The following is a 17,108-nucleotide window of genomic DNA, read 5'->3' as shown; positions in this document are numbered from 1 at the left end:
CATAGGCTGGAGTGGGTGGGATCTTGGGCCTCCCTTCCTGGCTGCTGGGTCTGACCCCAGGGCCCATCATGCCGGCTGGCTTGGCTCAGGTCCCAGAGAGCCTGGTTGGTGTGTACTCGGGGTTTGGGCTGGATGCTCTGCTGGTGCCCGGTGCCAAAGGCCTCTGGGTGTATTTCAGGAACAATAAAGAATAAATCAGCACAGAAGAGGGCCTGCAGCAGCTGCTCAGAGACTGGAGAAACGCAAGGAATGTGTGAGCATTTGGCCGAGGCCCTGGATCTTGACCAGGACCTGAGAAAGGCTGTGACACTGACTGGATGGCTGGACGAGGGGGGCAGGTGGCTGGCTCTCTGTGCCCGCTCTGCAGCCCATCTAGGAGGCCCCAGGCAGCCATGTTGAGAGCCACCCCACCTCTGCTGGCAGCAAGGTTTTCTTCTTCTTGGTCACTAGCAAGTATTGGGGAGCCATATTATCCCCATTCTTATCCTCCAAACCAGCAGGATGACCCCCTGAAAAAACTCCCCTCCCCCTCTCCCCCCAGGCCATCAGGTAGGTCTTAGCTCCTTCTGGAGCTGGCCAGGCAGATGAGCCAGAGCTGATGAAGACACCACGACTAGACACCGCTCCTGCCCACTCCCCGCTTCCTTTCTCCTGAGAAGAGGCAGCAGAGCCAGGTCTGAGGGAGTGCTGAGTGTGAGAACATCCCCTGGGAGGCCCTGACCACAGCTCTACCCCAGGAATGAGCCGTGTGTTCTTGGGCAAATCATGTTAGCTCTCAGGGCTTCAGTCCCATCAGCCATGAATTGAGATTTGGACCAATGACCTCTGGAGTGGGTGGGCACTGTCTCCCTTATTTAGGATGCGCCATGAACAACCTTTATTTAGTAGTTTCACTTCTTGAGAGGAAACCCTTCTGAGAGCCCCATGCAGAGAGGTGGCTTGTCAGGCTGGGGCTGATGCTCAGTGCCCTGGGTGGGGGGCATTGGCACAAGTAGGAACCCAAGCATGGACTGACTTGACCCAGATTTCAGTGTGCCAGGGGAAGGGACAGGAACCTGGGCCCCATGGGGATTTGGGGCAAGTCACGGCTTTATTTTTAAGGAGCTGTTGGCCAACCGTGGGTGTGGGGTTGCAGAGTGTGGGAGGGATGTGGCTTCCTCTTGAACTGAAGATGTTGAGCTTCACAGGTTGGCCCAGTGGTGGTAATCACTAGTAGCATCTTCATTTTCAAAGCCCCTTGCCTCCCAGACCTCTCTCACTCACCTTTCCTGACCAGCCACACTTCCAGGACGTGACTGGTTTTCAGGCCAGCTGAAGCCGCTCTCCAGGGAGAAGATGTGAACGGCCCAGAGCCTGCTGCCGTCCATCCCAAATAGCCTGATGTGCACCCAAGCAGGAGGCTGAGCCTGAGGCCCTGCAGAAAAGGCTCTGGGTTCCAGTCCTGGCATTGCCTCTATACTCCTGTGACCTCAGATCTTCAGGTGCCTCGTTGAGAAACGGGAGTGTAATAATACCTGCCTTGCTGTGAGGATTAAATGGGATCATGTGTGTAGAGTTCACTCAGCACCATGCTTGGCACATAGTAGTGCCCTCAAGAAATGTCAGAGGTGGAGATGATGGTGAAGTAGAAGCCTTACATTTGTGATGTTGAGGTTTCACTTTGGCTCCAAGCCCTGCCCAGTGTCTTGCCAAAAGGTGGGGCCTCCTAAATGGAGGCATGAAGCATCGTTATTGGTGTCCTTGATTCTGGGCCTTGATTCTTGCTCCTGTCTGTGTATTTGCAGGCAAGTTTCTTTCCTTCTCTGGGCTGCTTTGTGGAACAAGGAATTGGACCGAGTGAGATGCAACATCCCTTGATATTTGGAATCTGTTCAGCTTCCGCAGCTATGCCCTGCTTTGGTGGTTGGCTCTGAAGAGAGGCACAAGCCACCTTTCTCCATGTGGTGTGGAGGCTCTTATTCCAGAGGGTGATCCTGCTGACTGCAGCTCCCAGCTCACGCCTGCAGTCCTCCCACCTCAAAGCCCTATGGGCTGTCCTAGCTTCCAGGGGGTCTTACAGATGTTCACGATCTCGAGGGGAGACTGTTTCTGCAGGCTGGGGCTGGGATTATTTCTTGGGAGGGAGTGTTATATACTATGCTCTACTTGGAAATGGCCCCAGGAAAAGCAGCAGTTCTAGGAGGGGGCATGAGAAAGGGGAGGATCCACAGCTGGCTTTGTGGGGTTCTCATGTATAGCATTCCTTCTGAAGCCCACAACAAGTGTAGATTTGGGATTTTTCTGGAAGGATGATGGAAAGACCAAGGACTTTAAAGGCAGACAACAAGATTTTGAATCTTCTGCCACCTTAATAACAGAGCCTCAGTTTCCCTCTGTAGAATGGGGACAATGAGATGCCTGGGTGGGAAGTTTGTATGCGTGGATTAGGGTATGTCAGGTACCTGGTGTGGGGAAAGTGCTCTGTATATGTTAGCTTCCTTCTTTTGGGAAGGATCTGCCATTCGGACATTCTGTAGACTAGCTGGGGAAGTGAAGATGTTTGCTTGTGGCCGTCTTCCCAGGGAGAAGTAGGGCTGAATAACAAGCTGTTACAGCCCTAAAGGGCTCTCCCTCCCCAGCTGTTTTGATTCTGGGATCAAGATTGGGGTCAGGTTCAGTGTGTGTTCTGGTGTGGAGCTACCCAGGCGTTTGCAAAAATCTGAGATCTGCAGCTTCCTAGGGCTGTGCAGAAGGTGTGGAGAATATGGTCTGAGTAAGGAAGGAGTGGCCTTTCTGAGCTGAGAACTTGACAAGTTAGTTCTAACTTTCATTTCCTGTAAATTCCCCAAATTTCCTGCTTTTTTTTTTTTTTTTTTTTGCGGTACGCGGGCCTCTCACTGTCACGGCCTCTCCCGTTGCGGAGCACAGGCTCCGGACACGCAGGCTCCGGACATGCAGGCTTGGCGGCCATGGCTCACAGGCCCAGCTGCTCCGTGGCACGTGGGATCTTCCTGGACCGGGGCACAAACCCGTGTCCCCTGCATCAGCAGGTGGACTCTCAACCACTGTGCCACCAGGGAAGCCCCCTTCTATTTTTGATTTCTAATTTTATCTTGTTTTGATTGGAGAACATACTTTGTATGATTTCAACCCTTTCAAATTTATTGAGACTTGTTTTATGTCCTAATTTATGATCTACCCTGGAGAATATTCTATGTACCCTTGAGAAGAATGCATATTCTGCTGTTGTTGAGTGGAAGGTTCTATGGATATCTGTTAGGTCTATTTGCTTTATAGTGTTCAAGTCTTCTGTTTCCTTGTTGATCTTTTGTTTAGTTGTTCTATCAATTCTTGAAAGTGAAGGCTCCAACTCTTATTGTTGAATTGTCTATTTTCCCCTTCAATTCTGACAGTTTTTGCTTCATGTATTTTGGGGGCTCTGTTGTTAGGTGCAAATACATTTATAATTGTAATATCCTCTTAATGGGTAGACACTTTTATCATTATAAAATGTCCTTCTTTGTCTCTAATAAGAGTTTTTGTCTTAAAGTCTATTTTGTCTAATATTAGCATAGCCATTCCCAGCTCTCTTTTGGTTACTGTTAGCATGGTATATCTTTTTCCATCCTTTTACTTTCAACCTATTAGTGTCTTTGAATCTAAAGTGTGTGTCTCTTGTTAATGGTTGGATCATGGTTTTTTTTTTTTTGCTGTACGCGGGCCTCTCACTGTTGTGGCCTCTCCCGTTGCGGAGCACAGGCTCCGGACGCGCAGGCTCAGCGGCCATGGCTCACGGGCCCAGCCGCTCCACGGCACGTGGGATCCTCCCGGACCGGGGCACGAACCCGCATCCCCTGCATCGGCAGGCGGACTCTCAACCACTGCGCCACCAGGGAAGCCCATGGATCATGGTTTTTTTAAACCCATTTTCCCAAACTCTGCCTTTTAATTGGGGTGTTAATCTATTTACATTTAAAGTACTTATTAAAAAGGTTGGATTTATGTCTGCCATTTTTGCTATTTGCTTTCTGTCTAATGTCTTTTTTTGTTCCTCTGTTACTCTGTTACTGTCTTCTTTTGTGTTAAATAGATACTTTTGAGTATACCATTCCAGAGCTGTAAAATGGGACAAAGAAGAGTGAGGGTTAAATAAGATGTTGCCAGCAATGCACTCAGCACAGTGTTTGGCAGATAGTACAAGCTCAGTAAACACGGGCACTCAGTTGGGCCTTGGGCACTCTAAGAGCCATGGTCAGCCCTAGGGCTCATGGGACCCCTCATGCCTCCTGTGCAGGGCACGGCACCCTGGCAGGTGGCTCCCAGGGGGGTGAGGAGCAGTGGGTCCTTGGAAACTGCACTGTGCCAGGCCCTGACCCTCTAGCCGTTCCTCTGCTTCAGCACCCGGGCACCACCTGGGCTGCTTATGAAGCATTGTGGATTTCCCCCCGTTACCAGACCCATGAACTAATAATCTCTCGGGGTGGGTTTGAGAACCACTGCTCAACACTGACAGGCAGCAGAGTGTGATGGAGACCTGGTTTGGACTCGGTAGGCCTGGATTAGAATCCTGGCTCCTACCAAGGACCTCCGGCTGTGACCTGGAACGAGTTACTTTTCAGAGCCGACCTTTCCTCATTTCTCAGATGGGGATAAGTGGTTATACAAGTGAGCAATACTCACACACATTGGACACATGGGCAGTGCTGGTGGCTACTGTTTGTTGTGGCAGTTGCTCATTACAAAGGTGATTCCTGGACACAGGCCTTCTCCACCCCCCACAACCCCAACCCCCGGCTCCCAAATTCCTCAAAGGTAGAAACCACTGAGTAGCGGTTCCTGGACCAGACACCGGGTTACCTGACAACCAGTTCACTGCCCTCTCCATTGGGCCACACTGCCTCCAGGCCCTGCTTCTCCCAGCCTTGCTGCGGAAACAGAAGAGAATTGCAGGAGCCTTGTGACCTAGTGGTTAATAGCGAGTAAGAGCACGAAGATTCAGAAAGGGTGAGAACAGTATGTGCCGGAGGGCTGCCTGGAAGAGGTAGGCTTTGAGGGAGGCAGGTTGTCAGAGCAGAGGCAGGGCTTCCAGGCAGAGGTGACAGCTCCAGCAAAGGCTCAAAGCCGGGGAACTCTCCCCAGGGTCACTTATTCCCTGTGTGTATCTCGAGCCCCAGGACAGGCCACCTTGCGTTATAATCAATGTGTGTTTCTGTTTTCTCCCCCATTGGACTGGGAGCTCTGTGTGGGTAGGGACTGTACCTTGTCTCCTGTGTCTCCCCAGAGCCTGGCTTACAGCCAGTGCTCAGCAAATGCTTGTTGAGTGGATGAAGGGGCAGTGAGCAGACCTGCAGGGCTACAGAGGGTGTGTGTTTGTGGGAGGGCACAGTAAGCAGGGCAGGGCCATGTTAAGGGAGGTCCCTGTGAATGGCCTTCTCTGTATGTTGGTCTGGGACAGAGTCTGGCACTGGGCCTCAGGCACAGACTCCAGGGAGCCCTGCCCTAGACCTGCGGTTTAGCCAGGCCCTTCCAGAAGGGGAGGGGAGCTGGAGCAGCCTCTGGTGGCGTGAGCCCTGTAGGGCATAGAGAGGGTTGTGAGGTCCTCATGAAGCCCTCTCCAGAGGCTCAGTCACTGAAGGGCTGGCTGCAGGGACACTTGCTTTGTCTCTTCTGGAGAGAGCCTAATCCTGCCAGCTTCCATTTTACCCCCTGGGAGTCCCGAGTCCTGTAGAAGGGGGTTTCTTGAGCTGCCTGTGATCCTTTGTGGCCCTTGTCTAGGAGGGAGGCAGCCAGTCCCCACCCCTAGTATGGGCGGAAGCTGGGCCTGGAGGCTCAGTCCTTTCCTGGCTCTGCCTACGACTCAATATTTTCTCTCTGCCTCAGCTTCCCTCCTATAAAACGGACCTGGCTATCCTGACTTTTATGGACATCCTGGGGGTGTTTGTGGGGTAGTGAGGGAGGAGATGATAAAGGTAGATGCCTGAATGAAGCCCTGGGGGGTGCATCATAAGGCAAAGGATTTCCTCTTACCTGTATCCCTTTAAAAGCATCTCAGGGCTTCCCTGGTGGTGCAGTGGTTGACAGTCCGCCTGCCGATGCAGGGGACATGGCTTCGTGCCCCGGTCCGGGAAGATCCCACATGCCGCGGAGCGGCTGGGCCCATGAGCCATGGCCACTGGGCCTGCGCGTCCGGAGCCTGTGCTCCGCAACGGGAGAGGCCACAGCAGTGAGAGGCCCGCGTACCGCAAAAAAAAAAAAAAAAAAAAAAAAGCATCTCAGTGTTGGCATTTTTACAGTCAAAGCTCAAACTTCAGGCAGCTCGAACCCTGGCCAAGCCTCTGAGCCTGTCCAGCTTGATGGCTGAGCCCCTGGGACTCATGATGCCCTGGCCTATAAGGGCTGAAGTTCAGTCTGGAGAAGTGATCATCCAGGGACTCTCTCTGGGCTGGGAACGGGCACAACACGGGGCCTGCTCTCTCACGTCCCCAGGGGAAGTGACACTTGTGGGAGGCAGGTCCTCATCTCTGTGGCTGGCGTCTCCTTCCTTATTGGTTTTACATACCCCTTGAGAACAGGACTTGTATGTCCAGTGGCTTGGAGAAATGGGGCCCTGCATCCTGGGTGTGAACTCCCAGTTCGAGGGGGTGCACACAGCGTTGGGATCATTGCACTGTGCCCAGAGGCAAGGTCTACCGAGGGCCTGGGCAACTCTAGCTGGCCCAAGATGGCAATTTCAGGCTACTCGCCCAGTCTGGCTATAGCCAAAGGCCCCAGAGTATTTGAGAGAGAGCTTTTCAGGATGTGAGTCTGGACTGGAGGGCCAGCTGGGCCACGCAGGGCTCCTCTAGGGAGGGCCCCTCATCACTGCCCTGGGCATCCTAACCAGATACCTTGGTGTCTTCAGGCTCAGCCCAGCCATGTCAGAGCATGAGATAAACAGATCCACAGGTTTGTGTCCCTGGCCTTGGTCTAGGCAGGTGTGGGAAGCCTTGAGGGAAGAAGAATGGGAGAGGGGGCAACAGTGGGGCTGGCACTTTGTCAGTTGTCCTGCATGTAGTGTGGTGCAGTGAATGACAGTCAAGGGGCAAGTGGCTTATGGGCCTGCAAGTGGAGAAGGATTTGTGTTCAGCTTAGTTGGATAGGGCCTGGGGCCACTGATGGGATGGGATGGGGTTAGGCGGCTGGGCCTCTTCACTTCATCTCAGCATGATGTGCTCAGGAGCTCTGATGTGCATCAGGGAGAGAGACCAGAAGTCAGGGCTGGGCAGGAGCCCACGGTGGATACACTGGCTGTGAGCAGTGGCTCTGACTCACCCGGGGTGCAGTCTTGAATGAGCAGCCTAAGAGGCAGGTACAAGCCAAGTGCCAAGGTACAATGAACTGCAGACTCTGCCCCCTGGAGTTTGCTGTCTGCTGGGGACTAAGAAATAGGCACCCGGAATTCAGTGTGCTGAGTCCAGTCATGAGGTTTAGGAGGTAGTATGGGCTCAGAGTATAGTACTTGGCTCAGACTTGGGATGAGGGCAGACTTCCCAGAGGAAGCAGTGTCTGAAACCTGAAAGGTGAGTAGGACTTGGTCAGATGAAAAGGTTGGGAATATGTGCTAGGCAGAGGAACTGCCTGGTCACAGACCTGGAGGCAAAGCAGGAACAGCACTGAGTGATGGCTCCTGCGTGGAGTGTTGAGAGAAGTGGCAGGAGCCCAAGTCTGCAGGGACCTGTGGGCCGGATAAGGAGTTTAGACTTTGTCCTAAGACAGGCTCTTTGGTGCTCAGTGAGCTGGCTGGCCTAGAGATTCGGGGCTTTGTTGGGTGCCATATTGAAGTCTGTTTGCCTCGGGTTGGAGATGCATGAGCTGTGACTCCCCCTCTTCCTAGTGCTGAGTTTGCGGGGCCAGGGGTGGCCCAGGTAAGAGCAGGAGCTTGGAGCATTAGCCTCCCAGGGTCGGGGGGTCCTTCAGTCGGCTCTCAGCCCCAGGACAGAGCTGAGGCCCCATGGCCACCGGGACCAAGCTGGGCACCCCTTTCCTGGCCCGTGTAACCTTGACTCACAACAGTCTTGTCTCTTGGATGGCTGCATTGAGTGCCCCAAGCTTGTGAGTGGTCCTGGTCCCCTCAGTGGTCATGCATGGCCTGGCCCCATTGCCCTGTGGTGAGGGCTCACTGGACTCCCCCAGCCAATGTCACGCATGCGGTTGGGCTGTTTATGGCACGTGGGGAGCATTACGTGTCTGGTTGCTGTCCTTGGAGGGTGTGGTGTCACCACGAGCATAGAACACCCAACAGCCTTTTCAGTACCTTCCCTCATGTGTGTGCAGAATACATGTGGTTTCAGCACTGTTTTCTTTACTTATTGCACATTGCTTCTTCGGTAGAGAGAAAGTGTTTCTCACCATAGATGCTCCTGAAAGCCCCAGAGGTCCCTGGCTGTTGAGATCAGATGCTGGCTGTGTCTTCTGCCCAGGGCTGTCTGTGGTGTGGTCAGGGACTGGTTGCAGCAGCGAGGCTCCCGGAGGAAGGCAAGAGTGAATAGAGCCTTGACAGTCACACCGACTGATGGAGTGGGTGTGAGTGTCTGGGGCCCCATGATGTCTGTGGGTTTCCTTTTGCAGTGTTTCTGCATCCGTTGTCAGAGGCCCTGCAGCTGGTCCCAAGGGTGAGCTGCCTGCAGGAGTTCCTCATTACACCCTCTTCCCTGCAACTTCAGGGAGTTGGCCCATCTGTTGGGAGCCTTCAGAAAGGACAGCTTGCTTCCTCTTCCTCATTGTGAGGAAGAGCAGGCAGACTTCCACCTGAGGGACAGAGGAGGCGGGCTGGGGCAGAAGAAATGGGAGGAAGTGGCTCAGTCCTGGCCACACTCGCAGGCTGTGAGGTATGAGTGGCGTATGAGAGCTGGCAGCCCCACCTGCAGCCACCAGAACTGAGGCAGGGGTGGGCTTGCAGGGGCTGGAGGGTCCAGGTCTGGAGATGGAGGCGGAAGTGACCAGTGCAGTCTCAGGCCTCCCTGCCAGTGGACCTCCCACACCTGCTGGCACCTCTGTGAGGCGGCCCCCCTTCCCTTCCCTCCCTTCCTGTAGGTCTGAGGGTCTCAGCTGTACCGGCGCAGAATAGGAGAGGTTTACCTGCCTACAGTTCAGGTGCAGGAAAGAGACTTCCTAGCGCCAGTGAGGAGGGAGATCCGTGTTGGGAAAATCCTTGCTCAGAGACTGTCGCGAGCATGCTGTGGGAGGGAGGTGTGCAGAAAGGGCCTGGTGTCTTAGCGGCATGTCTTAGGGACAGGGAATAAGAGCTTGGTCTTGGAGTCAGACGGACCTAAATTCAAGCCCTGGCTCTGCAACGTAGTTATCGTGTGACCGCTGGCAATTTTTTCAGCCCTTTAGAGCTTGTCTAGCTCACCTGTAAAACAGAGGTTAAAATAACACTGCTTCATGCTGCGGCTTCATGCTGCTTTATGAAGCTGTTGTGGGAATTAAACCTGCACAGAGTGCTCAGGACCTGCCCGGCACAGGTGCATTGTTGTTATTATTATTACTACAACTACTAGCTGTTACTCCTACTGCTACATACCCTACTACATATCCTGCTGCCTTGGTGTGTCCCCTCCCCTCCTACCTCCCAGGCCTCTTCCACTCTCCCCCCGCCCCCTCCCAGCAGCCCAGATAATGACCTCTCTTCTTCGAGGGTCCCAGGTCCGGGTGTCTGTGCTCTTAGCATTGTTAGCAGCCTTCCAATGGGGATGACGGGGAGGCCTCTGCAGAAGCTTCAGCCTCCCCAGAGCTGGCCCTCTTAATTTCTTCTAAAGAAGTCCCTGGCCCAGCTTTGGAAACCTACTGTGGTGTCAGGAGTGAAGGCCCCCCCTCGATGTGTAGGGTGGGAGGTGGGAGGCAAAGCAGGCCTGACCAAGCAGCGGCAGGCCAGCCAGCGTGGACTGGGGCAGGAGCGGCCCTGCCTTGGATCCCCTTTCACAGACTCCGCCCCCATCTCCCCAGTCCCAAGTGTGCAGTCGCCCTCCCCTAGGCGCTGAGCGGCCATACCCGCGCCTGGTACCCTCCATCAGGCACGCAGGCGCACGTGCACTCAGGCCCATCTGCCACGTGTGCCTTCCCTTCCTCCAAGCCCCAAGCCTGTGCTGTGGCTCACCAGGCAACAGGGCTGCGATGGGGGGGGGTGCCTGTACTGCCGGGGGAGGGGAGGCTCCCAGTTCCCTGGAGGCACGTGGACCTGCCAACTTCCCCCCCCCCCCCCAGCACGTTCTTCCTTCCTCTGTCTTGCTTCTGCAGACACACACGTACTTGTAGTTGGTTCATTCTGATTGGAGAGGCAGAGCCGGACTCCTATAGCCGGGACGGCCCCACCCTGCAGCTTCACGATGGCGCCCAGGGTTGTTTTCAGTCTGGGGGCTGGCTTTTGGGTCTCTGCTCTGTATTGGGTTGGCTGTCAGGGAATGAGAGTTGAAAAGCAAGAGAAAGGGGTTTGTTCAGAAGGCGGTTTCTGTGGCCTCAGCACTCGCTGCTTGTCCGAATCCTCCCCTGGTGGCGGGGCCTGGGTGACTTGGATGCCCTCCTAGTCTCCCCCTCCCCCAGCTTCCATATGCGAGACAAAGCGGGTGCGAGCACGGAGAGTCGCTCTCACTCACAGCAGGGCCGGGAGCTGAGGAAGGAAATGGAGGAGGAAGTTCCTCCCCTTCTGGGTGCTGGGTGAAAGTGAAAGGCAGCAGGGGGTTGGAGTGAGTCACGGCCGCCGCGGGAGGGGAAGGGCTGGGGAGCTGCGGAAGCGTGCGGAGGAGCGATAGCACGGCCGCCTCCCTGGGGCCAGGGGCATCGCCGGGTGTAGCCAGGGCTTCATACCAGAGCCTGCCCGGCATGCCCAGCCAGCCCTCCTCTGCGCCTCTCGGCTGGTTTCCTGGGAACTCCCTGGGCTGCTAACGATGACCTGGGGCATCTAGGTTCTGACGTCTGAGGTCAGCCTGGACCTTCACATTTATTCGCGGGGGCTTCCTGAGCTCCCCTCCTCTGCTAGACGGACTGGCTCAGGATCAGAATCTTAGCATGGGGAAGAGGTGGGCCATGAAGCTCCCACCCTCACCAACTTCCCAGAGAGGCAAACAAAACAAAAGACAAAACCAGCCCTCTCTGAAGAAAGAAAAAGTCTTTGAAAATACACGCAAGGTATAGGTGTAGGTTATAACTTGCATGTAAGTAATAAAAACACATGTAAATTATAAAATACTGGTCTCAATTCCTCTGTAGCAGGATAAATAGAGCAACCTTTTTTTTTTTTTTTAAATCAAGTTAGAAAACAAACACAGGAACACTGTGAGCACTTTAGTCACACCATGTCATGGAGAAACCTTCTGGACTTAAGTTCTAGAAATCTGCACACACACACCCCCCCCCCGCCAATATCGTAGCTATATCTTCCTTTGCTCAAGATGCCAGGAGCTCTTTGGCAGTGGAGGAGGGTGGGTGGGGACTGCTGACCAGCTACCAGGCCAGATCCTGTCTCCAGTCAGCCCAGGTTGCAAAACAGGTTTCCATTCCATGCTCGGTTGGGGAACACTGGCAGCCACAGTTCCACCCAGCAGCTCCTCCCAGGGGTGGGGTTAGGACTGCACACACCCTTCTGGGGCCTCACCTACGTGCCTCAGTGTAAAGGACGTGGACCCAGGACTCTGCAAGGGCCTGGTGGACCTCCCGACCCATGGGCTGCACAGTTGGGAATGACTAATGTTTTCTCCATTTCCTGTCTGAGAGGTGCATGGAGTGTCAGAGGAGGCATTGGCTGAAAACACTCCTGCGGGGTCTACTGGGGAGACCACTGCCTGGACAGATGTGAGAGGACCTGCTTGGCTGCCCAGTAGGCTGGGGCCTGGCTTCAGAGGAGTAGGGAACCCAGCATGGCCTTTGTTACCCCTTATCCCAGCTTGACTGCAGGGGCTCAGGCTGGATCTCAGCCCCACTTGCCCCCTCGGCAGGAGCTTTTGTGCAGTGTGCAAGTTACACAACCAAACACAGCAGTCCTGGACACTAACCAGGAGGGCGAGGTAGTGGGACAAGGGAGAGTCCCAGAGTACCCTGGGGGATGTTGCCGCCTTCTGGTAGCTCCCCCAAGGTCCTGGCTCCTGCCTCACCAAAGCTGCTCTGTGACCTTGGGCTTGTCCCCAGGAGGCAGTGGAACTGTAGGACCCTTGAGACCCTCCCCTCACACTTGTGCTGCCCTCTGGGGCATCCTGGGAGGCTGTGGCTGACACTATTACTGTTCTTCTGTCTGCAGGCTCCAGGGCCCTGTGGAGCATCATGAACTGGGAACTGTAGAGGAGCCTGAGAGCCTCTCTGCAAAAAGGAAGGAAGCGCCAGCAGTTCTTTCTCCCTGTGCCCGACCGCATCATCCAGCGTTTCCTCTGCCCTCTCTGGCTGCTGGACTAGGGCCAAGCTTCCAGCAGGACCATCCCCCAGGGGATGGGCAACTGGTGAAGTAGGTCTCACTGCTGGGGCCCAGTTGGCCACACCATGAACCTCCAGGCCCAGCCCAAGGCTCAGAACAAGCGGAAGCGTTGCCTCTTTGGGGACCAGGAACCAGCTCCCAAGGAGCAGCTCCAGCCCCTGCAAGCACCACAGCAGCCCCCGGCCCCTCCACCGTCCAGAGTGAAGGAGGAGCCTTACTTTGCACACGAGGGTCCGGCAGGGGCTGTCCCCGCCTCCCAGCCTGTGGAACTGCCCCCTTCCAACAGCCTGGCCCTGCTGAACTCCGTGGTGTACGGGTCTGAGCGAACCATGTTGTCTCAGCAGGTGGGCTCGGTCAAGTGGCCCAACTCTGTGATGGCTCCAGGGCGGGGCCCGGAGCGTGGAGGGGTTGGGGGTGTCAGTGACAGCGGCTGGCAGCAGCAGCCGGGCCAGCCTCCGCCCCACTCGACGTGGAATCGCCACAGCCTGCCCCTTTACAGTGGACCCAAGGGAAGCCCTCATCCTGGCATGGGGGTCTCCAGCTACTATAACCACCCTGAGCCACTGAAGCGGGAGAAAGCAGGGGGGCCACAGCTGGACCGCTTTGGGAATGCTGTGCGGCCAATGGTGCCGCAGAAGGTGCAGCTGGAGGTTGGGCGGCCCCAGGCACCCCTGAACTCTTTCCATGTGGCCAAGAAGCCGCCGAACCAGACGCTGCCCCTGCAGCCCTTCCAGCTGGCGTTCGGCCACCAGGTGAACCGGCAGGTCTTCCGGCAGGGCCCATCGCCGCCCAACCCCGTCGCCGCCTTCCCACCGCAGAAGCAGCAGCAGCAGCAGCAAGCGGCCCTGCCCCAGATGCAGCTCTTTGAGAACTTCTACCCCATGCAGCAGCCACCCTCTCAGCAGCCCCAGGACTTTGGCCTGCAGCCGGCCGGGCCGCTGAGTCAGTCCCACCTGGCTCACCACAGCCTGGCACCCTACCCCTTCCCCCCAAACCCTGACATGAACCCAGAACTGCGCAAGGCCCTCCTGCAGGAGTCAGCCCCGCAGCCTGTGCTACCTCAGGCCCAGATCGCCTTTCCCCGCCGTTCCCGCCGCCTCTCTAAGGAGGGCGTCCTGCCTTCCACCACCCTGGATGGGGCTGGCACCCAACCTGGGCAGGATCCCGCCAGCAACCTGTTCCTGCACCACTGGCCCCTGCAGCAGCCGCCACCCGGCACCCTGGGGCAGCCCCATCCTGAAGCTCTGGGATACCCGCTGGAGCTGAGGGAGTCGCAGTTGCTGTCGGACGGGGAGAGACTGGCACCCAATGGCCGGGAGCGGGAGGCTCCCGCCATGGGCAGCGAGGAGGGCACGCGGGCTGTGGGCACAGGGGACTGTGGGCAGGTGCTACGGGGTGGGGTGATCCAGAGCACTCGACGGAGGCGCCGGGCGTCCCAGGAGGCCAATTTGCTGACCCTGGCCCAGAAGGCAGTGGAGCTGGCCTCACTGCAGAACACAAAGGTGAGAGTGGCATGGGCTGGGGACAGACCTGGCAGAGGGCAGGGCGAGCTGTGTCTGGGGCCAGGGGAGAGCAAGTGACTCCAGGGTCACAAGGGCAGTTTTCTCCCTTCATTGAAGGAAATGAAAGAACCCACCCATTTCAGGGAGTTCTGAACTCTCTGCATGCAAAGAATCTCTAAGTAGGTGTATCCATACCTGAAGGGAAGATGGGTTTTATACACATGCAGGGTTGCAGGCAGGAAAATGCAATACACCATCGTGGGTTGCCTTCTTTGAGACTTGCAGGGTTGGGAGTAGAGGGAGGTGAAACCATTTCCAGATCCAGTATGCTAAAAGACAAGAATGTGGTAGTGGTTACACAGGCGGTTATACTTGTCAAAATGCAGCAAACTATAATTAAAAATAGGTGCGCTTTGTTGTGTGTAAATTATACAGCAATAAAGTTGACTGGGAAGAAAAGACAATCTAAATGGGCAAGAAGAATGAATAGAATTTGAGCACCTATGTTGTACTTGGAGTTTCTTATCTTTGGTCACAAGTAATTTCTCATCAAACCCTATGAGAGGGATGCTGGCATTTATTCCATTTTATTGCTAAAGAAGCTAAGGCCCAAGTGGGATTTCCCAAGGTCACAAAGGTAGGACAGAAGCTAGTATCGGACTCCAAAGCCAGTGTTTGCCCCTTCCCTCACTAGAGGTCTCAACCCTCGAAGCCTATAGGGCCAGACCTATATGTAGGAGGCTGCAGAACTTGACTTCACTCCAGCCAGTTGCCAGTGGGGAAATAGATCCAAAGACCACCCTTACCTTGCCACAGGTTCCTTGCTTGCTTTCTTTTGCTGAGATATGTTTTGAATATATAGATACTATTTCACATGCCATGCACCGTGTAGACCAAACAAAACACATCGATTAGCCACTTTTGGCCTGAGTTGGCCATCTGGGGATTCCTGCTCCAGGCCAGGATGGGAGAACCTGGCAGAAGGGAGGTTATAGAGAGTATTTGGGAATATGGTGGGGGAAAAGGTGGTCAGGGAAAGGCCAGGTTGCCAAAGACCATTGGGAACCATCATGGGTGTTTGAGTCCCTGAATCAAATGGGATTAGGGGCCCTGGACCAGCAGATCAGGACTTACCTTCTAACCGTCTCCATTTCCTCTCTCTCTCCTTCTCCAGGATACCAGTGGCTCTGAGGAGAAGCGGAAAAGTGTATTGGCTTCAACTACCAAGTGTGGGGTGGAGTTTTCTGAGCCTTCCTTAGCTGCCAAGCGAGCGCGAGAGGACAGCGGGATGGTACCCCTCATAATCCCAGTGTCTGTGCCTGTGCGGGCTGTGGACCCAACTGAGGCAGCCCAAGCTGGAGGTGTTGACGAGGATGGAAAGGGTCCTGAGCAGAACCCCACTGAACACAAGCCGTCGGTCATCGTCACCCGCAGGCGGTCCAACCGTATCCCCGGGACTGATGCCCCAGCTCAGGTATGAGAGGTGCCCCATGCAAGCATCTCAGTACCTGAGTGCTCCTGGTGACCTAATATTACATGGGAAAAAGGAGAACATGGCAGTATAGGAGGGATTCAAGTCACCCATGGGCATATTATTTATATTTTCCAAACAAAACTTTTGGACAAATGAACTTATGAGGGACAAAGAGACAATTTTATACTTGAAATTTGGACTGTTTAGGAAAATCCAAAATGTGTGAATCTCTTTTATTTCAGGTCAGCAAATTTTGATTTGGCCTCTAATATGGGTCAGGCCTTGTGCTAGGTACCGGGATATAGAAATGTTTGCTTGTTCTCTCAGTACAAACATGTATGTTGTACTCTCCCACTAAGATTGAGGTTTTGTCTATTTCTTCTTAGTTCTGTCAGTATTCGTTTTATACATTTTGATGCAATGTTAATTGCATACTTATTTAGAACTAGATTAGACACTTCATCATGAAATGTTTCTTTTTTTATTTTTAGTAATCTTTTTGCCTTTTAAAGTCTACTTTGTCAGATATTTCTCTTTCTTTCCGTTAGTGTGGGTGGGAGGAGGATGGGATGTGTATCTTTTCCATCTTTTTGCTTTCAGCCTTTCTGTATCCTTCTACTTAAGGTATATCTTTCAACTGGATTTATAATTGGGGTTTGTTATCATCTGTTCTAACAACCTTTGTCTTTTCGTTAGAGCATTGATACGGTTTACACTTAATGTAATTACTGATAAACTTTGGTTTAAATCTGCCATCCACTTATCCCATCCTGCCTTTTCTTTCTTCCTTTTTTTTCCTTCTTTTATTGTTTTCCTTTGGATTGATTGGGTTTGTTATTCCATTTCCCCTCTTTATTAATTTATTAGTTATATACTTATGTATTACTCCTTTAGTGATTACCATAGCAGCCTTTATTACCTGGATTTCTATTTGAGAATTAAGCCCTACAGAAGGGGATGTAAGTGACCATTTTCTCAATTATCTGGAGGATGGTACATAGCTAGTACCATTCTAGATGTGTAGGAGAGAAGTCAACTTATTACATAGTGAATGCCTTATGACATTAGAGCTTAATCCTCTGGTTGAGAAGCGTTCCTAGAGATTAAAATGCATTCTTAGCTTATTGAAATCTAATATAAGTTAGTACTTTGCCTCTTCTTGGACAATGCAGAGTTCTTATAACCCTTTAACTCCATTTCCCCCTAACCCCTAACTTGTAGAATTATTGACATGAATTTTCATTCTCTCTATATTTTAACATTGATAGGACATTATAACATTATGGTTTTGTTCAGTTTGTTCATTTTAGACTTATTCAAATACTTAAGAGTGTTTTGTTGCTTTTTATTTCTTCTCATATCTCCAAGCTTCCATCTCAGTTCATTTATATGCTGTTTGAAGAACATCCCTTAGTATTTCCTTTAGTGTGAGTCTGTTAGTGATAAATTTTATTCGTCTTTGATTGTCTGAAAATGTTTTTATTTCATCTTCATTTTTTGAAGGATAACTGCTGGGTAGAGAATTCTGTGTTGGTAGTTTTTTTTTTTCTTGGCACTTTAAAGATGTCATTCCATTGCTTTCAGGCTTCTATTGTAGTTACAGTATTGAGAAATCACTATAATCCATATTGTTGCTTCTTTGAATGTAAGGTATCTTTTTATCTTGTTTTCAAGATTTTTTTTATCATTGGTTTTCAGCAGTTTTGCTGTGAAA

At 53.1% G+C, this 17,108-nt stretch overlaps 1 protein-coding gene across 5 annotated transcripts in view; it reads left to right on the top strand.

Moving 5' to 3' along the window:
- MIDEAS (mitotic deacetylase associated SANT domain protein) overlaps positions 1 to 17,108 on the top strand; it is a 65,568-nt gene that overhangs the window by 33,895 nt on the left and 14,565 nt on the right. For all 5 annotated transcript variants that reach the window (XM_082617504.1, XM_082617502.1, XM_082617501.1 and 2 more), the window contains 2 exons: positions 12,248 to 13,920; positions 15,095 to 15,394. In XM_082617504.1, coding sequence (XP_082473630.1) covers positions 12,484 to 13,920; positions 15,095 to 15,394 — 1,737 coding nt within the window. In that variant the 5' untranslated portion in view covers positions 12,248 to 12,483. The remainder of the gene's footprint in view (positions 1 to 12,247; positions 13,921 to 15,094; positions 15,395 to 17,108) is intronic.

The sequence above is a fragment of the Mesoplodon mirus genome, assembly GCF_964341445.2.
Source record: "Mesoplodon mirus genome assembly, chromosome: 4".
Taxonomy (NCBI): Eukaryota; Metazoa; Chordata; class Mammalia; order Artiodactyla; family Ziphiidae; genus Mesoplodon; species Mesoplodon mirus.
Note: the sequence above shows the minus strand (reverse complement) of the source record. Positions and strands in the feature narration are given on the sequence as shown.